This window comes from Folsomia candida, unplaced genomic scaffold (genome assembly GCF_002217175.1).
Source record: "Folsomia candida strain VU population unplaced genomic scaffold, ASM221717v1 Fcan01_Sc023, whole genome shotgun sequence".
Lineage (NCBI taxonomy): Eukaryota > Metazoa > Arthropoda > Collembola > Entomobryomorpha > Isotomidae > Folsomia > Folsomia candida.
In genome coordinates, this window is record NW_019091215.1 from 892,305 (window position 1) to 917,240 (window position 24,936).

At 35.5% G+C, this 24,936-nt stretch overlaps 1 protein-coding gene and 3 long non-coding RNA genes across 4 annotated transcripts; 1 reads left to right on the forward strand and 3 right to left on the reverse strand.

Moving 5' to 3' along the window:
* Positions 1 to 263: 263 nt before the first annotated feature.
* On the forward strand, positions 264 to 3,410 carry LOC118438577. The gene is made up of 3 exons (XR_004836924.1): positions 264 to 485; positions 814 to 907; positions 1,496 to 3,410. It is a non-coding gene; the product is annotated as an uncharacterized LOC118438577 (long non-coding RNA).
* Positions 3,411 to 6,849: 3,439 nt separating this feature from the next.
* Positions 6,850 to 11,058, reverse strand: LOC110858891 (venom carboxylesterase-6-like). Its single transcript, XM_022107778.2, has 9 exons — positions 10,707 to 11,058; positions 10,296 to 10,436; positions 10,011 to 10,158; positions 9,723 to 9,908; positions 9,213 to 9,403; positions 8,430 to 8,601; positions 7,736 to 8,062; positions 7,237 to 7,363; positions 6,850 to 7,163 (listed from the first exon to the last, which is right to left on the reverse strand). Exons 1-9 carry the CDS (start codon positions 10,986 to 10,988, stop codon positions 7,001 to 7,003), a joined length of 1,737 nt encoding a protein of 578 aa, XP_021963470.2. The 5' UTR covers positions 10,989 to 11,058; the 3' UTR covers positions 6,850 to 7,000.
* Positions 11,059 to 13,728: 2,670 nt separating this feature from the next.
* On the reverse strand, positions 13,729 to 14,317 carry LOC118438600. Its single transcript, XR_004836939.1, has 2 exons — positions 14,269 to 14,317; positions 13,729 to 14,197 (listed from the first exon to the last, which is right to left on the reverse strand). It is a non-coding gene; the product is annotated as an uncharacterized LOC118438600 (long non-coding RNA).
* A 540-nt stretch (positions 14,318 to 14,857) lies between these two features.
* Positions 14,858 to 15,809, reverse strand: LOC118438595. The gene is made up of 3 exons (XR_004836937.1): positions 15,438 to 15,809; positions 15,249 to 15,312; positions 14,858 to 15,139 (listed from the first exon to the last, which is right to left on the reverse strand). It is a non-coding gene; the product is annotated as an uncharacterized LOC118438595 (long non-coding RNA).
* Between the last annotated feature and the right edge of the window lie 9,127 nt (positions 15,810 to 24,936).

Genomic DNA, 24,936 nt, shown 5'->3' on the forward strand with positions numbered 1-24,936 from the left:
ATATTTATACGTACATAGGTATGTATATATTCCATCACTCTCTGAAATTTCCGATTAGCCTGGATTGTAGGCAGGTAAAAAAGGACGGGTTAAATTCCGAGTAAAATTCCGTGTGGAATTTGTACCCTCGCAGGTTAAATATTCAGCACTGTCTAAAATGTTGGGTTAAATTTATCCAACATTTCTCAGAAAGGAAGGACCCTTTCTTTTTCGTGGTCCTTCTCGAAGGGCCACGTCCACGCCGGTTTCCTTAAATAATGCAACGCATGGTGATTTCTTTCTCATTATCATTCCAACCTTTCTCCAGTAACATGTATAAAAAATTGCAGAACGTTTAGCATCAGTTCCATTACAGAAATTTTAATTACGTCACGTGTAAAATAAGTCTTAAAAGTTAAGTGGAGACGTAAAAAAATAAGTGAAAAAAGAATTTATGTTTTGCCAAATTGGAGCACAAACGCAGACTCGGCTTCCAACTTTGTACGGTAAGAAATTTGTTGCATTAATTTGCACGAATTTATATTGGATTAATAAGAAGCACATAAATTTTTATTTACTTGGTAAATTATATTTCTATAGTACTACACTTATAAATTTAATTAGAGTTTAAATTTATCAATGAAACCTTTAAATATAAAACTCACTATCTGGTAAATTCAGTTTCGTTTTAAAGAAACATGTAAAGGCTGATAAAAAACATCAATGAAAATTTTGTGTCGACTAAAAAATAAATTTTTGTAGTTTTAACATTTGGTTCTGAACTAAAGCTGTTACGATTTTGGATTTTAAAATAGTTATGACTTTTCATTTCAGATAATTCGCTTTATTCCAATTTCATAATTGGGAATTCTATATCTACCTAAATTTCGGGACTTTTGAGGGTACAAATTTGCCCTATTTTTTCGAGGTAAGAAAATTTTTTGTCGCTGGAATTGAACTTCACGATTTGCTAATTTGAAAATAATTTGCTAACATAGATACCGATTGTTAGTTAAAAATAATTATAATTTACTCTAAGAATATGACGAGGTGTCTGACTATTCACAAGGTTTTTCGTCAAATAAATAAGTTTTCTGGAATTTTTTAATGAGTTTTGAGATATTTAAAAACCATGTATACGTTTAAGAAGATGGGTATCCTTGATCGTAAAATTATTGAGTAGCATTTTCAAAATATTGATAACGTTTTTACGCCAAGACCTGCAAACTAAGCCTTTCTTAAATATACTCTTACATATTTATTTATAAAGCATGCCACCCTTTTGAGAAACAAACGCACTCTTAATTCTAAATTCAGTAAACTAAACGTATGTAGATACTAAACCAAGAGTAATGTTGACTCGATTAACAGAATAGAACTGAATATCAAATTGTGGATTAATTCTGATTTTCATAAGAGTACATTTACTTTCAAAGCGATGACATTATCCTGGTAATTGCTTATTGACATGTTTTTCACGTATTTAATGGTAATTACCTTTTTGCTTGTATTACAGCTTCCAAGAATCCATGACATTCGTGATGGAAATTTGCAGACTGCAGAACATGTTGCATGACACTGCCAGGTCATCACTTCAGGAAGGTCTAAAATCTGTAGGACTACAGATTTTAGACCACCCCTCGTCTCATGAAGGAACCATTTCATAATTATCCACAACAAGCTTGTCTACTTCCTCCTGCAACAAGTAATGTCCCATCTTCTACATAATTCGACCTAATTAGGCTTATCTACCGCAACAATGGAAACATGAATGGATCTCGGTATCTTTTGATACATAACTGCATAAATTATATTTACTTTTAATTATAACCATTTTTCAATGACGTCAACAATTTTCGTCGAACATCTTTTTAATTACAAAAATTGTGCATGTGTTAATCCATCCAGTCGTCTAATTTTTATAAGAAAAATTCTTACGTATTTATGTAGAGTGTCTCAAAATATTGATGGCACCTATTTTTAATTGTGATATGATCCCGAGCACTTACGAATGCCTGCAGTCGTATAAACTAATTGGCGAATAATTCCTCGTCGTCGTAGATTTTTAAGGATTCATAATTTAAGGATTGGTAATTTACACATTCGAAGCGGTGATAGCGTCAGAAGATACGGTTTTACAATGATTTCTTTAAATTTGAATATTATTTTTTTTTCAATTTGTTAACAAATTGTTTAATTAGAGTCGTCCTTCTAATTTTCATATTTGACAAATCTGAAATCATTGTTCTGTTATCAGAAAATGTGTAGTTCGTTGTATGTAATATTTAAATATTAGAAAAGCCCGTGTGTCAATTCATTTGACAAAGAAATGTGCACGTTGTGGGATAACGTTAAGTCTGGTATAGAAATATGCATAAGTATGAAATCATTGTCCGGTGTACAGGGCAATTATGCGTTTCGAAAGATTGTCTAAACTCCCAACGAAATTCCAAGAATGATAATCATTGAGATTTTATAGTTTATTTCTTAAAATCGAAAATTCGAGAGCGGACACAATTTATTGTGTTAAATGAGAAATATTGAAAAATATGAAGTATGTGAAAACATCATATTTTCTAACTTAATGATTTCATGGAATAATATACCGTAAAACCTCTATTTATAGCCGGGGCTAAAATCCAAAACTGAGGGCCACGGACCCGGCTAAAATTAGAGACCGGCTATAATTAGAGACCCGGCTAAATTTTGTTGCTCCAAAAATTTTAGATGTTACAAAATCAAATATAATTCATTTTGACTCAATTTGAGTTTTCTAATTTAGCAAGATAAGCCATAAGTAACCCATTCACTTTTAATCTACATCTTGAAACGAAGTTTAGCAGGTTTTTTAAATCGTCTGTCATGATTATATCCATTATTAACCTGAAATTAATAGGAAAAAATTAGTAGTTCAACTTATTCGTTGATTGGCATAATGTGCAACATTTTTCTTTAATGGACTATGAACAGGGACACAGGGGACAAGACAGGTCATAATTAGAGACCCGGCCAAAATTTTGAAATCTTGGGCTCTAGACCCGGCTATATTTGGAGACCGGCTATAATTAGAAGAGGGCTATAAATAGAGGTTTTACGGTATTCCTGCTCTGACTAAATAGAACCGAAGTTAGGTCGTGAGAAATATTCGTGTCCTACATCTAATGTATCGATGGCCATGTTTTTTCTGCTTTTTTAGTAGATAAAGACTCCTTAGGCCCATAATTATTCCTCGGTTTAACATATGAACATATTCGAATGCATCGTTGAGTAGTACACTTTAGTGAAAAATTATTCACACATAACGCATTTTTGTTGGGGTTTGTATTCACGAAATGATATAAATACATATAATGATTAATTACATTTGTTTGCTAATAATGTGTGAATTATTCAAGACAAAAATTATGAATTAAAAAACTTCAAGTGTTTCATTTCTTACTGCGACTTTGTAAGGTCAATTTTAACTGCTCGTATAACAATTAGCCAGCAAATTGGTTGTTTGAAGTTTTTATGAAAACTAAAATTAGTTATGAGTGACAATAATGAAAACCGGAATCACTTCACACCCATACAACTTTGATTTGGATAAGATTCTCAGCGTTTGTAGAGTCGATTTTTATTAGTCCAAGGGTCCAAGTCCGGTGTTTCTACTCCACCCCCTCGCTGAGGGGGAGGTGCTCAAAGTTGGAAAAATAAGGGTTTTCTGCGATTTTTAGCTTAAAGGCGGGTCAATATTTTTGAAAACGGTTTTCACCAAAAGTTTCATAATTTTTATACCTACAACCCTTTTCGAGGGTTTTTTGAAATTCTCAAAACGGATGTCACGATTTCGGATTTTCTGGATTCAAGTTTTTTCTCCAGATTTTCGAGTTTTTTTAAATGACGCGAATTTGTGCAGAAACCATCCTAATTTATGCTAAACATCATAAAATGACGAAATGTCATGGTTCGGGGTCTAACAGATCTGAGATGTGCGTGAGAACGAGAATCTTTAATGTTCCAGAATTTAACACAGCGGAAGATTGGGAGCTAACATGGCAATGGTATAGGGACAAACTCAGAATATTTTTGTCTCTAGAACAACAGGGATTGGTCATACACCAGACAAAGTATATATATTCTTAATCCTCGCGTGGAGAGCTTTCCAATGGTATCTCATATGACCCCAATTGTGGGGTTATGTGAGACTTGACCTTTCCCTACTTTTAATCCAAAATCGTGACATCCGTTTTGAGAATTTCAAAAAACGCTTGAAAAGAGTTGTAGATAAAAAAATTAGGAAACTTTTGGTGAAAACTGTTTTCAAAAATATTGACCCGCCTTTAAGCTAAAAATCGCAGAAAACCCCTGTTTTTCCAACTTTGAGCTCCTCCCACTCCGCGAGAGGGTGGAGTAGAAACACCGGACTTGGAACGTTGGACTCATAAAAATCAGCTCTACCAACTCTGAGAATCTTATCCAAATCAAAATTGTAAAGGTGTGAAGTGATTCCGGTTTTCATTATTGTCACTCTTATAGTTACTCGGTCCGTACAGATTTCTAACGCGAAAGAATATTTGTTTACTTCTCGTTAAATTGGATTGATTGTATAGTACAAATTTTCCTAAATGGTTAATGTAAGCGATCTCAACGCGTGGCCTGTGAGTAGGCCAAAGATGTTTTTCGAACGATTTTCTCATTTTTTGCGGGTATTGACTTTCGGAAATTAATATTTACTTACTAACTACATACTTAAGCCTAGTGATTAAATTCCTTCGAAAATGATGTAAATTTCCAGAAAGAACAAATAATTAAAATCGCCCGTATCATGAATGCAATTAACTACTTGATAAAACTTGTTAGGTTATCTAAGCATTACGCGTGGAAACCAAGTTTGCTGGTAGAGAAGTATGTGTAGGCCCCTTATTTACATAGCTCGTTTGGAATAAATTTTCCATTATTCTAAATAATCAATGTGAGCTTGGATGCCCAGTATTTAAATTCAGCAATTCGAAAAAAAGAATCCAAAGTTGAGTTAGCAAATAGCCATTTAGTCCCTTTCGTGTAGCACAATAATTTGTACTGTAGACATAATTTGTACCGCATTCACGTGAACGTCTGTAATCCGTTCACGAGGATGGTGCCATAATCACGGCAGGCATTAATTTGGAAAGTTTAGAAAGTCGTGCTTTTGTGTACTTTAAATTTCTTCGAGTAAGAGCACAGGAGTCAGCTGAACCAAGTTATGAAGAAGTTGAAAAGAAAAAAAGGGTTAAGCATTTTCTGTTAGTCACCTTATCCCATGTCATGTTAGCTGAGGGTACATTGTCTAACTGACGATATTGCGCATTTAATTTCTATCTCATTATCCTTCCGAAATTGATAAAAAGGTTCGCGGCCATTTTAGATTCATTAATTAGAAACGTTTATTTTCTGCATTGAAAGTGTCCAGTATAACATCTTTGGCTCGACCTTGCTTAAGGAGTTAATCTTTTGGAAAATAATGCAGGTAGAGTAGTAATCAACTAAACGTATTTCGCTTTCGACGGAAACTTTTGCTCAATATTTGACATGAAGATTACCTATGTATCTTTGATCAATGCAATTTATTTGAACGTTTTTTCTTTCTAATCAATCTGATCACTTCTTGCCAAGGGCGAGCATCTTTTCTTGATTATCTTATATATTAGCTGCCTTTTAGGATAGAGAAAATTTTTTAGACTTATTGTATCCGCGTGTATTGAATACGATAAGAATGTGTTATTATGCAAATTATTGTGGATATGTTTTGGTAGAAGTATGTAGCAAACGGGTTGATTCTAATTAGGTGGTTATTCCAATATGGCTATACCACTTCTTGTCCCAGTAGATTCCATTTATAGTCCGAACCCATTTCAAGAATTTATAAAGCGAGTTATAATTATTTCATAGACTTCTCATCAAATATACGTAGGTATACTTCGAATATCCGACGCTGTAGCTGATAATAAGCTAATAAGTAATATTTCCAGTTATGTCTTAAATTATATTTGTTGATATGCACATAAATGTATGTATTTGTGCATATGTAAGTTCAACACTTTGTTCTTTAGTAACCGTAAACAGCTTTTCATGTGTTAACGATTCGATTATGTAACTTTTTAAAGACAAATCATACAAGTTAAGGAGTTGTACTCGTATCGGTGGAGCGATTAACTTATTCGCTGCAAGTTTTGTAGCGAAATGTTTACCAGCTTTGGAATAGATAATAATTTTGGTAAAACTAAAAATTCGTCAAAACCACTCTTGGTGAAACAAGAGACAAAAATTTGACTTCAGTAATTAAGTAGTTTGACTTCCTCTAATTATGTAAGTAAACGTAACCTAAATTGAGAGTTGTATTTCGATGTCTGATGATTTATGTATAAACTGTAGTTAGTTGTTGAGACATAAAATTCTGCTAAGTATGTGTGGTTAATTTCTAAAATTATTTTACTTAAGTATTAACTTATGTATGTACGTTTGTACATACAAATATGCATGTCATGCTTAATTGAGTAAAATCCCTGACTTAAAATAAACCATTCTTTATAACCTGTCCCACAATATTTTTATTTTTCTATTGTTTAATAAATTTTATTAATGTTTTGTAACTAGTATAATGTGGTCCAACCTTATTTCAATGGGACAGTCTTTTGCGCATGACGATCTGAATCTAAACATACGATTATGTATATTGTTAATGTGAACATTCCTAGTTAACTTATCATAAAAATTGGTATGTAACTACACATACAGATCTGCAATTTCCAAATTTTATTCCCCCAATTTCTATGCACGGCCAGAGCAAATCTAATCAAAGTGGATGGTCAATATGTGGTCATTTCTTGCTAAATATTTATGCAGAATATGTGCAATAAATTTGAAAAGATTTATTGCTCAATGAATTGATATCTTATATTTAAACAATGATCTGTAGTAGAAGATTAAGGATTGTAGTTTTCGGGGATTTAATTCAGATTTTGTAGGCACCAAAGTTTTTATCAGAAAAAATGACTCAGAATTACGGGCTCTTAATTTTTTGCTCGATACTCTCCCAGAAATCCATTCTCTCCTTAAAAGGATCCTGCACCAGTGCGGGAATGTCATCAATTTTAAGGAAAGTCACGTTCTTCCCCATCGGATTATTTTGCCACCACGGAACCCCACGGAAATTCATCCACTCTCTAAATTAAAAAAAATTGAATGCATTAAGAAATAAACACTGTATATATAACTATGATCCAAATAAGTACGTACTCGTTACAGAACTGCGTCCATAATTCCACAAGATCTTGGGACAACTTATAAATTCTGCTTCCTTTGTCCAATTTTGCGTGAGCTTGTTCAAAAAGTAGGATGACGTCGTCCCCATGTGAATTTCCAGCTGCGTGGAATTTACCATAAAACATTAAGTATTGCTTACAAATGCTGCGAAATGATAACATAACGTACTTCCTCTAATTTTGGGAAACTTAATTAGTATGAAATTTACAATAGGCTCCTATGTATATCTCCCAGGTTTGGAGGGGATATTTGCATCCAAAAAGAAAAAACAACCGGGAGTAAAGTTGGATAAGTTTTACACTTTTCAAATTTACTTTACGATTTCTCCTCTTCGAATGCACATATGCCTGCACATTGGGAGACTATTTCTTTAGCAAATTTCGCAATAATTATATTTCTGACCGATTGAGACAAATATGCTTAAAATCGGCTCCCCCAAAAGCTGGGAGATCTCCATTAAGGATAAACTTACTCCAATTCTTGTGACTTGTCGACATCAAATTCGCCAGCGCCATATTGGGTTCCGGGTTCCAGGCGTTGATATACAAAAACACGGGGGCATGTGCGGAATACAATTTGGCAAACTTGTCCAACCCCGTGATAAACATTCTGTCCGTGAATAAGATCGAGGTTTGTCTGGCCTTGTCTCCTGCGGTAACATCAGTTGTGTTTCCGTGGTAGTAAAACTGCTTGATTTCATCGGAAATTTTATCATCTTTTTGATAGTCGAGTTTCTCAGGGGCCCAATCATTGAAGTTGTCTCGGGCTCGGGCAGACTCCGTTGGAAATCCGCTGTATACTGTACAAAGTGAACATGAAAATATTTGCCATACATACATATGTAAAAACTTGCAAAAAAAGCTCGTGTAATTTAATCATTGATTTTTTAGCAGAGGATTGATCCCAAATCATCCCCAAAATTGTCCAAGTAAACATATTTTGAATCGTTTCTAAGCGCTGGGAATTGATTTTAAAATTCTGGACGACAAAGTTGAAATCAGAAAGATGATAAATAGGATGGAAGTGAGTTTTTAAGCGAATTTTGAAGAGGTCCAATTTCCTCAAGGACTTGATGTAAAACTTTGTCGTTCAGAATTTTAAAATAAATTCCCAGAGCAGAGAAATGAAAAATTTGATGCTTTTTACGAAAAGTAATCCACTCTTACATGCTGTTAAGGCTTGAAGCTCGAATTCCGCAATTCCCATGATAACGGGGACCTTGCTAAAATTCCCGGACTTTATTGTCTCCAGTGGATCTTCTGCTATGAAAGTGTCGTCATCCTGAACAGTTTCCTTGCTCACGGAGAAGAATAGCTCGAACGGTGGGGGAAGGGGGATCTGAAAATGACATTATTGACATGATTACATCCACTTGTATATTTTACTGTTCAATTAATAATTTTAAGCCACTCTCTTAAAAATAATGCGGTACTTTTGAAAAGTAAACGCACTCTGAAATCTATATTTAGTAAACTATCAACTATGTGCATATAATCTATTTTGACTTTTTCATAATTTCATTTTTACGGGCTTTTTTAAGGTTAGGGATTTTTAGATGTACAATTCATTTGTAGTCAGCTTTTCGCACGTGTAATGTATGTGATTTGATAACGTGTGTAATTATAATGGGAAAATAAAGAACTCACATATATACTAAAACCAGAGTAAACCTTAGTCTTTATAAATTTTTCGTGTTACTTTGGATTAAATATAGTTTACTTAACATTGAATTCAGAGTGCATTTACGTTTCAGAGTGGACATTGGGGAAATATTACGTTGTCAAAAAATGCTGAACACCGAACACCCTTTCCTTCCCTGTCCTATTCATGTTACGTTTTACATGAGTGGGATGGGTGACGGAAAAATACCCAACCACGTTTTTAATGACGTAATAAATATATGGACGTACACCTTCAGCAAATTAATTTTAATAGGATTTGTTCCTTACCACGATATCTCCGTGGCCGGCCAAAAGTTGAGATGTGTCCAGATTTTTAAGGCAGGTCACCTCATCAGCCCGTGACCCCGCGTTGCAATTTACTTTGGAGATGAATCTATCCGCAGATTCTTTAGGTGAGCGCATAATTCCGTACGGTGTCAGATTGTTACCACTCATTATAACGGCTTTGGAAAATAGGCCTGGAAAGAAAAAAATTTTAATGGATATGTTCAGTTTTGCATTTTTTGGAAATTGTGTGCTACATATGTGAAGGGTTTTGATTAAATTCGTCCATGTCACTTTTTGGAACCCGTCACAAATTTTTGAAAATTACCATGAAGACAAAATTGTCAAGGAAATGATTAATATAAATTTCTAAATGACTATTTACGTAGCAATGTGTCTCAAATAAGAAGAATGAACTCAAATCTCCACCGTTTTTGAGAACCAGGTTTTCCAATATTGAAAAGAAAAATCGAGACGAATTAAATTAACACCCTTTAGTTATCTGATGTCTACCTTTGGACTTTGGTGAAAAGAGGTGATGATTCACACTGATGGCACCCGCGCTCGTGCCACTAATCGTGACCAGGTCGGGATCACCGCCGAATTGTCGAATATTTTTTTGAATCCATTGAAGCCCCAAGACCTGATCTTTCATTCCCATGTTTCCTCGGATCAAACCGTCGTTCGTGTTTAGAAATCCTGTTGTAGAAATTTTCAAATTTAAAAAATTTAAACTTCAATCCAAGTCATTTTTTGTTGAAGGATAACTTGATTGATGTGATTTTATTAAATAATTCTCACCTAAAGCTCCCAATCTGTAATTCAAGGAGACAAAAACGATATTGTGGTCCATGAAGTAGTCTCCTTTGTAGTCGTGGGACGCACCGATGTGAAATGCACCGCCGTGAATGTAGACAAAAACGGGGAGGAGTTTGTCATCGCTGCGATTCTAAATTAGAGTTTTAAATACAATCGGGACGAATTAAATCAGCACCCTTTACTTATGTAGGTATTTAGCAAGGGGTTTATTAATTTTTGCCAGTAGGCAAAATAAGCTAGGCTTAAATTTACAGATAAATTGGTTACCAAAGGTGTTAAGACGTTTAAGTGCAGACAATCTTCCACTCCAATGGATTTCCTGGCAACGAAAAAATCATACTGGGCGCAAGCTGGCCCATATTTTGTCGCGTTGAGGACACCGTCCCATTTTCCGAAAGGTTTTGGAGACTTGATTAAAAAAAAGTTTAAACATAATTAATTCAGCACGTTAGGTTAAAATTTCTTTCATATTTTTTCAAACTTAAAAATAATGTTACTTTTTTAAAAATTAAATACAATAAATACTAAGCAAATTGTACTAAATCCAGATTAGCGCGTTCTCTTCGAAAAGAGTAAAGTTTACATTGGATTTCGTAAAGTTTCCTTAAATTTAGAATTCAGAGCGCATTTATTTTTAAAAGGTAACATTATTTTTAAGCGTGTATTTAGGAAGCTTACCTCAAATCGTAGCTTGCCCACGGGCGGCTGTCCGAACGGAATTCCGAGAAATTGTACAAATTCTTTCCCACCTCGGGAAACTCCTTGTACTCCGGAAACTTTGCCGTTTTCGGTTTCCACTAGTAAAGGATTTGCCGCGGCTTGTGGCGTCTTTGGGCCGCCGCAAATCTTTTCACGGTGGTGTTCTTGCGCCCTTCGAAACCAGCCTTTCGGCCCATCCGTCGAGCCGGGAGGGATGATTGTGCCGAAAAGGGACAAAATTAGCAAAATACGGAGGTCCATCTTGACGAAGGAGTTGTTGGCGACTGGTGAAATTGAGAGGAGAGTGATGCAGCATTATTTATTTATTTGCAGGTAAATATGCATACTTTTTGGACTGGAATGAACATAAAAATGCTAACTGGTATGCAATTATAGACACGATAAGTCAATCATAACCAGTTTTTTGCATGATGATAATTTATTTTATTGGCAATGTTACACTCGATGGAGGCAGAGAGACTACTGTGCAAAGCAGGATGGGTAAGCTTAAAGTGTTTGTCTCTGACCGGATTTGTTTGAAGCTGATAACTGACAGATACATACATGCAATGACATCACAATGAAAGAATTTACAATTTACAATGGAAGATGACCGATATTTTCTATTTTCTGGAATGCGCAGGTTCTCGCCCGCAAATTACGTAATTAAATTAATTACACCATTTAATTTTTGTAAATTTACAGTTATATTACATTAATTTACATCTGTACATACAAAAAAAATATCATTTTTATGACTACTCAAGATGTGTAATTCGGAGGAAATGCTTAATTTTTGAAATCGGGTTAAAATTTGCAGCGTTATTTAAATCTAGATTTTAGCTGAAAATTTATTCGAAATCTGCCACATTCGAAGACTCGCTCATTCAATAAATGCGCAAATTCAATAAATACGCAAAAAATATGGGTCCAGCTACATATATATTTATATTTGTGAACAATTTAAATTAATCACATAAAAATCGGAGAAAATCACCCTATGCCAACGCATTGTTAGGCTAGACGTCATTGGAAAAGCGAGTGCATACAAGGTGCTGATTCCCACAAGTTTTTGATGACTAACAAACACGAGAAGATGATTTGCTTCTTTTTATTCGCAAACGAGCAATTGAGGATTCTCCAGCATTGGACAGATTTGGCTCTAAACAAGGCAACCTATTCACCCTGAATGGTACCTGGTTCTCGTTTTTGCTTACATACTGCTTCTGTACAACTCGTACCATATGTAAGTAAATAAATCTCGTGATCTGATCAATCATAGTTGAATTATGTTATTGTTAAGGCAAATTTCTTAGAAAAAAGGGCTGATTTTGCATACTTATCAAGATAATTGAGTGAATCAATATGAAGGTGACTAAAAAATGAATGATTTGTAATACATAGATAATGTGCTACTATATATGTACGTGTTTTGTTTTACAATTTTAATATGAGTCGTCTTACTTGACAAAAATGCTGGAAAGAGTAAGGGGCTGTACATGAAGGATGAGAGGAATTTTGCCCCTACTACCCTGATGTGACATATGTATTTATCCCATACAATAATTAGCGTAGCAAGGATAAGATGCCCTGACCCCTGCCCCCCTCAAATCGATCACGTGCTTTTTGCACAGTGCCCAATATTAGTTGCAGATTTTGGCACAATGACAATATTGATTTCCATTTGTATGATGTAAATATTGTTTAGACAAATATTTATTAAAAATATCAGAAAAATTTTTGTGAAGTAGAAAAATTAAGGAAAAAAGTTGCCCATAAACGCAGTAAATTTTGGCACTACTGCAACATTCAAAATTCTTCAGGACGTAAGCATGACATATACAAGTTAAATAGGTGACGAATAATTTGCTAAATATTATTTATCCGACATTGTGTCAAGTACACGGTCGAACGATAGCTCATTTTTTTCGTGAGGCCTTGCCGCAACCAATAAAAAATATTAGAAAGTCCAAAAAAAATTATCCATGAAGTTTTCATTTTGCCCTCTCATTTTGAAGTGGTAAAAAAATTCTGACCTTCGACCGGACGGTGACCTTAGAAATCGGCGACGAGGGATTATTCGCCAATTAGTTTATACAAGTGCATGCTGAGTTTCGAAGCTCTAAGTGCATGGGATCATATCGCAATTAAAAATACGTAAAGGTGCCTTCAATTTTTTGAGACACTGTAAATAAATTTGAAATATACATAAATAAATTCTATAATTCATACGCCATACGTACTTATCCCAAATTTTCTTGAAAACAAATAATGCATTTTTTAAGTTTCAATCTACATTGCAAGCTATTTATCATAGTAAGGTTGATCCGCTTATTTGATAGAAGAATATATTAATATAAATATGTACTAATTATTTATTCTCACAAGGGAAGGTCCCCGACTGCTTACCGTGTCCAGGGTACCCACCATGTTTTTTAGAATCTACTAGGAACCCAGATTAAGGATTCATTTGGGGTCGTGCCGTGGCGCCAAATTCGCCAAATTTGAATGTTTTTATTTTTGAAATCGCCATAACTTTTGAAATCCTGGACGGATTTTCAAAATTTTTGGCAAAAATCATGATAAGGAGTTCAACTTTCGTATCCCATGACGTTTTTCGAAAAATTATCAGTTTTGAGTTTTCGTAAAATTTCGTAGTTTTCTTAGAGAGGGGGGTTCGTCGAAAAAATGCTAAAAATATCTCAAAAATTATAATTTTTTGATTTTTATTTTTTTCTCTAAAATTTCGACTTTTGTGATCATTTTAAGCATAAAATTTTGAAAATCAGACATAAACTGCAAAAGTTATGGGGATTTGAAATTAGTCGAAAATGCAAATTTTTAAATTTGGCGCCACGCCATGGCGCCAAATATGAGTTTTACACGGAAATATGAATGAATCCTTCATCTGAAGTCCTGGTAGATTCTAAAAAACATAGTGGGTACCCGGAACACGATAAGCAGTCGGGGACCTTCCCTTGTCAGTTAAACACGTGTCACGTACATGTCAATAATTTTATACATCATGTTTACAATATCTTACAAGTTCCCCGACCACCACAATGGTTTTGAAGCTTTATCATAAATTACCAAGTTGCGATCATCCTGAAACACCATTTGAAATCCGGCGCCGTGCGTTCCCGTATGGAAACGAGGTTTACCCGTGACATCATAAATTACAAAGTTTCCATCGCCTTGAAATACAGCAAGGTGACCGACACCAGTTGTTCCAGAGTTCCATTTTGCTACATTATTTCCATCATATGACAAAGTTACCATCTAATTGAAATACCAGTCTTCCAATTCCAATGCGACATTCGTATCCTTCCGGGAATGTGAAGGGGCGTTCAAAATTACAGGTGGCATTACATCCTTCGAAAGAAATCAAGAATCCAAACACGACCAAGATAACAAGGTGCGAAGACTTCATTGTATTTGAAGCACAATACAATAATTTCTCAGAAAAGTACCTGTAATTAAAATAGTGAGAAATAAAAATTTCAAAATTAATGATGAAATTAATTACACAAATTGGAATTACCGTATTACACGCAATTTGTGGGCAAGGTTCTGACTTATGTGGTGACAGGGAGAGTAGTTTAGCTTAACATAAATTTATTATGGCAAAGCACCCATTTACATATATTGCGACAGTAGAAAAACATGTTTACGTGCAATGAATAATGCAAATAAAGATAAATAAATTTATATGGAAGTATAATTTCTGTGAAATCTGATCAATTCCCTTTATTTGTAAACAGTTTTGAACGTATGAAGTTTGTTTATTGTTTTTTTTTGTTGTAAATACTTTTTATTACGTCGATTTTATTATGTTGTGCGGACATAATATTAAATTACACTCTTAGAAAAATCAATACCAGATCAATACCACGCGGTATTCATATGTGACTCTACCGTTTTGGTATTGATTTAATACCAAGCGGTATTATTTTGGATTTATACCGTTACGGTATAAAAACGTCACTTGCGGTATTGATTTTTGTTCGTGGTAGTATTGTTTATTAATACCGAAGGGTAGCAACCTAAGACACAGCGGTATTAAAACACTTAATACGGTATTGATGATTGATACCATGCAGTATGAAAAATAACGGTTTAGTACTGGTTGGTATTGATTTTAACGTTATTTATTTGATAAAATTACAAATCAGCCAATTATAAATGACAAATATTTACAAAAAATGGAAATCAACTGGATGGAATATAATGGAATAACTTAATTATGAAACTGGCTCACAAACAATAATGTGGAAGAGTTGAGCTGACTGGTTCTAAACGCACAAGCAATTTAAACAATAAATTGTGTAAATAATTCACACTTTGAGGCAGTTATTTTTATATATTTTTCAATTTAAAGTTATTTTACTCCTAATTCGATAGGAAATATCCAACTGAAATAAGTGATAAGCAAAATGTCAATTAGTTGAAATATTTTAGAATATCTACACATGTCTAATTTAATTTCAATAGTCATTCTGATTTGTAAATGTATTCACCAACCTAAAATTATCCGGAATCCTATATGCACGACCGGAACTCGGAATTGGCTAAGTTGATGATCTCGCTAAATATAAAACAATTTAATTAATACAAAGCAGACACTATGACGAAATTGGTGGTTTAAAAATCCTTCCGATTAATATAATACGTAGCAAAAAAAACGAAAAGAAAAAATAAATTTAAGCTTACCCTTTAATAAGAACGTGTCAAAGTTTCCAGCGGAATAGTCAATTTCTTCCCCTCAAATAATTCCCTAGCCGAAATAATTTAGAAGCACTTATTTTTAAAAAGAGAACGATTTGCAACTGCAAGTGTGAGGTGATTACATTGCAAATCTCGCGCACAAATCTATACCGGACTGATTTGAGACTGGGTAAACGTGGTATAAAATCTGTACCAGTCAGTATTGATGTTTTACCAACTCGGTATTACAAGTTAATACTCTCCACGTACAAGCTCGTGGTATTGATTTTTCGCAAAATTTTAATACCCATTCGTGATTGCGTGATTATACCAGCACGACGGTATTAAAATTTTTCAGAGATCAATACCCAGTTTCTAAGAGTGTAGGCATAACATGCATAATTTAATTCTTATGTATTTAATCAGTTTGTTGATTTCACAAACATTATGCACCCAGTATATATATTTTTTGCAGGTTATATACATACCTACTGTTCATTCAAGATTAATATGCAGTAAAAAGTCTGAAAGGTTATTTGGCGGATGATTGGTTTCCATTGATTGAGTTTGTTTATATTTTCCAAATTTCACCTAATATTCATTGAAAAAGTAGACAAAATGTACCTAATTAAATCGTTGTCAATGTCAACCAGCAACTTCGACCATTTGACTTTTTACAAAATTTTGAGGACTTTACTGCATATTAATTTTGAACGAACAGTAAGTATATTTACGAACTATTTGTCACAATTTTTTTCTACCTGGGAATCAAAGTTTGTGGAAGCGTCATATCCGTCCGTGTGTATGTATGATAAATATATCCCATATCTTGCAATTTTAAACTAAATTAATTAAATGCATGCATACTTATATTCATACATTCATTCATGGAGTTCACGTATGTATATTTGTAGTAATAACACAATGTCAGTCTGGATATTCAGTTTCATACAAATTATGCAAATTATAGCGCATATTTACATACATACATGCCAATCCGCTCAATAGATTATTTCGTCACTTCAAGAACATGGGACCATATATTTCCTACGTATGTAAGTACGAACTAAATACGTAAAACTTCTTCGTATACTCCAAACCATCCACACTTTTCCAAGTATGTAAGAGATGAACAAATATACGATAAATATAATCTTCAAAGATGAATATAGGTCTTCCAAGTGTTGAGTGACTTGATTCGTACCAAACACATTAACTGGATTAATCGTCACTTAAATATTTAAGTGTTTTGCAATACATATTCTAAGTAAGCGATTATGTCTATTCTTGTAATATACTTGTTTATTTTTTCCTCATGAATACATAGATTCTGTACCAGCAAATTTAATAAACATTCAGGATTATTCATCTTACAGATAAATATGTACTTATATGTAACGACGCAAATGCATGTGTTCAATAAAAGTATATATTCACACATAATGTGTGACACATTAAATATACACAATTAAAAATTAATCATGCGGTCAAACTAAATAGGGTAATTGACTAAATTAACTAAATACATAGGTACAAATATCTCCAGTATTAAATTTACTACCGTATCAACTCAACCACAACATATGTACATATTCATTCATCAAGAAAAACATATGTACAGAGTGGACAATAGTATCATAACCAGCGAACTATTTCTTTCCAACAATCCATTCATATTAATACGTCGAGGAAAAAATGGTTACCTACCAAACATATTTCTAAACCCCTCTGTTTCATATAAATATTTAATATTACTAGTCTCGTAAATCTTTCAATTTTAAACTATTTTAACAACCGCCTTTTACAACTGTCTATATATTCTTCGTGTCTTACGTATTTAATTACCTATTAACTAGAAAAACACATGTTACCACTGTTCCAGAGGTCGACACCGACAAATTCGGCGGTGGCGGCGCCAGTTTTTGTTGATTTTTGGACAATGGCAAACACGTAGGAAATTAAAATTTTTGGCATGAGCGGCGCGTAAAATGCTACCGGCGTTCGGCGGCGCGCCGCCAGTTTTTGGTTAATTGTCGGCGGCGCTGGGCGGGGTCGTAACACTAAAGGACGACCAAGTCAGATTTTTCAGCGCATAAAATGCTACCAGCGTCGACCTCTTCACTGTTCATGAATTAGTTCGATTTCGTTAGTTTCGTTACATTTCGAATTAACCTATTCTTAGAAACTTCCCGATTTATTTATTTCCCAATTGTTCCTGGTTAAATAATTTGCGGTTTATTTAAGTAACTCTTTTCCCTATAAAAATGAATGGTAAATTTCCATTCACCTATGTAGCGCACTAACTTTTTAACAACCACAAAACAAAAATGTTCTTGCACTACTCCCTTATCCTACTTTCACTTCAATTTCTTTTTCTCCACCAAGCCAACAGTAAATAATTTTTCAATTATTTAACCTCAATTTAATTATTTAACAAAGATAAATATCCATCCGAAATTTTATTAAATTTCTTTAACAGCCGCCGAAGTTGAAATTGACGCCACGGCTGCGGTGAAATATCAATCCTGCTGTGTTGAAGACCATCGCTCTACGATAGCCTCATTCTACAACAAAATGACGGCCCTCTATGGCGACCCAGGTTTCCCACCGCCACAAAAACTAAAGATCTTCCTTGAGGTTGTAACGCTCCCTATTCTATTATGGGATTGCGTGTCCTGATTCACATCCACTTTCGCGGATGCCCCTTTTCTTTGTGATGTTGTGCAAGAAATTTGTAGTAAAAGGTGTTAATAAAGTCCGATCCCATGCATTTTTTGGAGCGTGGTTGTTACAAATTCAGCTGGAACTTTTGAACCAGTGAAGTTATTTATTTCAAATTTTTACCATGGGAGGAACAACTAAACGTGTAAGTCATGAGCATCTTAGAGTTGAGATACAAACATTGCATCAGCAGGGGCTTAAACCTACAGAAATTGTGCAAAAATTGGGCTGCAGCCGCAGAACTGTTTGGAAATGGAAGAATAAAAATTTTGTCCACGACAAAAAGCGACCAGGGCGACCCAGAAAGGTGTCACCTACCACAAAAAGAATGATTAAAAACAGACTTTGCAAGAAAACCGGTAGTTCATTACGTAATTGAGCAAGGGAGTTAAATGACTCAAAACGCTATAAAGAGAAGAAGAAGCAAATTAACTGTGTGACCGTGCAAAAATTTGTGAAAACTACGAAGTGGGGTCACACAGCTTACAAACTAACCAAAAAAACCTCTCCTGTCACAAAAATATATCGATGACCGTCTGAAATTTGAATAACTCCTTCAGAAAAGTGCCCATTTGAGTGAAAAAAGACTTGGTGAAGAATTGCGCAGTCACATCCTTTGGACTGACGAATCTATTATTGAACTATATCCAAAATTGAACCAACAAAATGTTCGTTACAGGACAGAAAACAAATCGGATGTACCATCAAGAGCGATCCCAAAATTCGGGCTTAAAGTTATGGTAGCGGGTGGATTTTGTGCACGTTGCGTGACCCCTCTACATATCATACCAAAAGGCCAATCAGTCAATGCAAAGCATTATATGGAAAAAATATTACCTATCTATTTCGATAGCATGGGGAACAAGGAAATATTTCCGAATGAAAGAAAAATAGTTTTCATGCAGGATGGTGCTATAGCCCATACAGCAAAAGCGAGTTTGAGTCTCATCAAGACGCAAGTTTCAACGGTCTGGAGCAAGGGGGTGTGGGCCGCTAACGGCCCAGATTTGAATCCCCTGAAGAACCAGTGGTCCATACTTAAGGAAAATGTATACAAAGAGCCACAACCCCGGACGAGGGAAGAGCTAGTAAAAAAAAGTTCAAGATGTATGGAATTCGATTTCCAGAGGCACATTGGAAAAATTAGCACAGAGCCTTAAACAAAGAGTTGAGGGCATGGTTAAAGTAAATGGTAACAAGACCAAATACTAAGGTAAATATCTCGAACATTTTTTGTAAGTATCACGGGTAGTTTTTTTTTATACTAGCCTTCACTTTTTTACAGGAAAAATGGGATCGGACTTTATTAACACCCTGTAGAAACGCACTTTTTTATAAGAATTATGATTAAATTTATTTACATCAATACCGACTGAAAAATATTGACTTTACAGAAATGCTCGTATTATGAATACGTGGGAGAGCTAATGCTATTATTTTAATTTTAACTAATTATCTAGACAGGAACTTATTATTAAGTTTCCGAAGCCTTAAACCTTGAACTTGATCTTGATGATCACTAAAACTAAACCTGCTGATCCTGAATCTAAAACTACCCTTTTTTTCTCTTCTCTCTCTGCTTACTCTATATATACATGATCACATAAGCCACGCCTACTTGATCACTACCTTTACTTACGCTACATATGCACAAACTACGCCCTCATGATCATGATGATCATGATGACGTAGGCATCATTCTGTGCTCCTCATTCCTATCCTCTCTTCCCCTTCGTGATCTCCTCCTGCACACAATATGGTTTGGACACACATGAGAGGCGAGATACATATGAAAACTACATCTATGTATTTTGAATCCCTTGACCTTTGAAATGCTGATGTCACATTTGCATCAGCGTTCCCAAAGGTTGCACTCCCCTCCCCGAACGTTACGTAACAATGGAACCTGTCCACCATGAAGTAACGTAAAGTGAGTTGGACGCAGGGCCAAAGTTAAACTAACTAATGAATCTTATATCTAAATATATTATCTAAAAATTATGTGTGATAGCCTACTTAATTTTGTACTTATTAATATTATGTGTAAAAATTATGACACCAAATTTTATATCCAGCAATCTGATATCACTAAATTACTATTTATACTACGTGTAACCTCTACTATGTATACTAACAGTGTGACGTCATGATGACTACTGTGTGTTACATATATATGTATTAGTACAAAAACCAAAATTTCATGAATTTTTATCTAAACAACTAACCTTGACCGATTGTTTTTTTCTGCTAAATATTAATGTACGACTATAGACTTATCCTACATAAATTTTTCAGAAAGTTCCAATGAAAATTTTTGTTCCAAAATTCCTGAATTTTAACATTGGAAAATGGAAATTTCAAAATTTCCCTACAATTGAACCTTGCCATACGAAATTCTAAGACTACTATATTATCCTATGATTAATTATAGCTAGAATTCATACTTATTGGCTTAACCCAAGATCGATAACCACCATTTTATAACCTTGTATAAAGCTGTACCATGTATACATATGTATATATATGTAATGTAGGGATACAAAATCAAAATTTTATGAATTTTTATCTCTAAAACTATTGGAGCCTTTTGTATTTTTGTCGTTAAATCTTATTATACATCTAAACATCTATCATATATAATTTTTATAACTTATATTTCCGAAAAATTTTCCCACCATGTTAATCAAGTTACTCTTACTCAAAGCTTATATTAAATGGAAAAATCACTGTAAACATGTTCAACAAATCCAACCAACCAAGATTTTTGCGACTTACGAAGATTGTTGAGGGACTCAGAGGACTGCACGATGTGAAATCTACTCATTTTTTGTGCAATTTCTCTGGATTTGACCTTGGCTAGTTCGTCACGTCGCCAAGACGCACCCTATTGCGTGGCCACTAGTTAATACCACATTAGAACTACGTTAGCTTTGACCTTGAAGGGCTCATCACCCCTCAAGACGCCACCGAACTTCATTCTTTCGAAGATGAGAGAAATTCACCATCAAACATCCTAAGAATTACACTCATTACCGAGGACACTTGTGACCACCGGCTATATTATTATGTCGATCTTTTAAGTAGCCTACGACTACGTCTTGGAGGTGGTGGAGGAGATTGTGAACTATTTCTAGGGTTTACTACATTTTGAAAATTTGAAATTGGACTAAGAATTGGCATTTCTCGAGAAATTACTTCTTGATTATCAGGTTGATGTGACTCATTGGTTCTAATTGGACTTAATTTAGGAATACTATGTCTACGATTACTACGACTATTTTTAGGTAAATTAGCATTATTAATTGGTACATCATCACCATATACAGCATCATCATTATTATTAATTGTATCAAGAGTATCCTTATCTGGACAAGAAGATGATGCGTCGACATTGGATTGTTGAGTTGGGGTCGACGTAATTTGTGATGGTTGTGTCAATTGTGGCGATGTCTGAGGCTGACGCGGATGGTATCGTCGTAAAAACTGGATATGGAGTGGAGATTTAACGACGCCATCCGGAAATGTGACTTCATACGTCAGCTCGCCGACACTTTTAGAGATGACTCCCACTCCTGGACGAAAGAGAGGGCAAAGACCAGCCGTTATCCCTTTGTCCTTCTCAGAGAGAGTGGTGTCTCGGATGACTACATGGTCTCCAACTTGGAAATGGTCATCTCTATGACGTTGGTCATAGTACTTCTTTTGTTTCTCTTTGGCTCGGGTCAGGTTCTGAGTGACAAGAGAAAGAATTTTAAGATACTGATTATGCCTGTCAAATATAATTTCTTGAAATGTTTTTGGAATTGACTTCTTTAAAACTTTTAGTTCAGAGTCAGTGAGGCCGACATTTATATCGAACGGTAACTTTGGATCATTATTCAAAAGAATTGACGCAGGAGTAAAACCTGTAGACTCTTGAGTTGAAGTGTTAATTGCCAATTGTAAGAAAGGAATCTGTTTCGACCATTTGTTATGAGCTTGGTCATCAAGAAAAGCTCTAATCATAGTTTTAACAGTACGATTGGCTCTTTCTGTCAGGTTTGATTGTGGGTGATAAATACTGGTAAATTTTTGAGTAACCTTGCATTGATTACACAAAAATTTTAAAATTGTACACGTAAAATTGGTACCATTATCACTCACAATTGTTTCTGGCATACCAAATCTACAAAATACCTGTTCTTCCAATATTTTACCAATTACCGCGGCGGAAGTGCTTCGCAGAGGAAACAATTCCACCCACTTACTGAACCCATCTATAATGACTAAAAGATGGGTGAATCCTCCAGGAGAAGACTTGATGTAGGGACCCATCAGATCCATATACAGGGTCGCCCACGGTTTCTCGACCGGCGACGATTGCATCAAACCAGGAGGTTTCCGATTGTCGAATTTCACGCGCTGACAGATGTCACAGGTGGCGATGTATTCCACAATCTGTTGACGCATGTTGCGGAAAAATGCGCTCTTCTTGACTCTGTCCATTGTTTTGTCAACGCCCAAGTGACCACTGTAAACAGCGTCATGGAATGTGGCGAGGACAGGTATCAGAGAAGTTGGAATGACGGGAACGATGGCGGGGGTTTTGGTATAATAGACCACCCCATTGATCGTCTCAAAGTCAGGGGAGGCGTAATTTGTGGTCATCTCCTCTGGACTTCGTCGTTGGTGGCGCTGAATGACCTCACGTGTCAGCTTGCACGCCAATTTGAGGGAACATGCCTGTATTGGTGGATACATGTACTCCTCATCTTTGTCAACTTCTGTGGTGTCTGTACCTGGATTACGTGATAAAAAATCTGCGACACGGTTATCACGCCCTTTAATATGTTGAATATATGGGGACCATTCTTGTAACTTCCAAGACCATCTCATCAACCTAGCGTTCGTATTTTTCATACTCTCAAGGTATGTGAGGGCTTGGTTGTCCGTCTGAAGAATAAATTCGTGACCATCAAGGTACTCACGAAATTTCTCTAGACCGAAGAGAATACCGTAACACTCTTGTTCTGCTGTTGAGTAATTACGCTCAGCTGGAGAGAAAGTTTTACTGGCAAAACTAATCACTTTCTCCTCCCCATATTCGTCTAATTGGGAAATATATGCTCCTACTCCGATATTACTGGCGTCTGTTCTCAAAATGAAAGGTTTTCCAGTGATCGGGTGGGCTAATACTATTTCTTTTAAGAAAGCGGCTTTAAGTGCATGAAAAGCCCGTTTTGCGGCGGGTGTTTCATGATAAGCACTTTTGTTTGAGGTCCACTTATAAATTGGTTCCGCTAAAATGGCCATATGGTCAATAAATCCATGATACCATTGGATCATCCCAAGAAAAGTCTTTAAAAGTTTTCTTGTTGATGGGAATTCAAAATTTTGAATGGCCCTGACCTTTTCAGGGTCCATTTCTATGCCTTTGGAGGACACAATGTGACCTAGGAAGGTTGCGCGATTCTTCCCAAAATGGCATTTTGATTTTTTAAGTGTCAGGCCAGCTTTTCGAAACCGTTCTAAGACAGTCTCGAGATGCCTTTTGTGATCACTAAAGTTTTCACTAAATACGAGGACATCATCTTGATAAATTAACACAAATTCATCGAGACCAGTAAGAAGCTCGTTCATCATCCTCTGATAGGACGCCGCAGCATTCTTGAGTCCGAAGCAAATCATGTTAAACTCAAAAAAGCCCCTTTGGGTACAGAATGAGGTGTACTTACGGCTCTTACGATCCATAGGGATCTGCCAGTACACTTTCTCTGCATCCATTGTACTGATATACTTTGCGTTGGCCAACTTACGGAGAAGGTCATGAACGCGATGAATGGGAAAACTGTCATTCTCGGTATATCTATTGATGTGTCTCAAATCAACACAAAATCTCCAAGTCCCATCCGTTTTCTCTTTCAAAAGAACAGGACTTGCGTATGGGGAATCTGATGGACGGATCACCCCCAATTTTAGCATTTCGTCAACTTGCCGGTTGATCTCGGCATGTTTGTGGGGTGCCGTTGGGTACGGACGCTGTCTCTTTGGATGCTCCTCCATCATTTTTATTGTGTGCTTGACACCTTTTATTCTCCCTAATGGGGCATCGACTACGTCGGGAAACTTTTTGATAAGCTCCTTCAGTTGGTCGGATTCAAATTCACTCACTAATTGTAAATTGCAATTGGAGACGTGAACTTTACTAACTGTGAGCGGGGACTTTTGACTTGGAAAGGAGTCTGAAAAACCCCATTCAAGTGACCCTATGTCCAACACTAACCCACAATTATGAAGAAAGTCCATGGCCAAGAGCATTTCATTTGAACCGTTCATTACAGCAAATGTGTGAGTGTATTCACGATCATTTAAATTAAATTTTAAGGTAACCATACCAGTAGGAAGAGACTCAGTACCATCTAGCATGATAACTGGTCCTTCTACCCATTTATTTACAGAAAATCCTTTCCCTAATACTTTCCTAAGCGATTTTAAAGTTACAATTGAAATCGTAGAACCAGTATCCGCTAAGGCATTTAATTTACAGGAGGGAAAAGTAATAGTAAGGATAGGAATTAGTCGATTTGGATTTTGAATTAGAGGATGAGTAACCACAAATCCGTGGATGGTTACTCCCTCCTCCCGTTTCCCGTCGCATCTTGTGACGATTGTTGACGCTGAGAGTGTTGATCACTCCCTTGACCACAATTCACTTGAGGTTGTTGACGACGACGACAATTCTGGGTGGTATGGTTGCTTAAATGGGGACAAAATGTACACACTTTCGGTCGACCTTGTTGCCGGA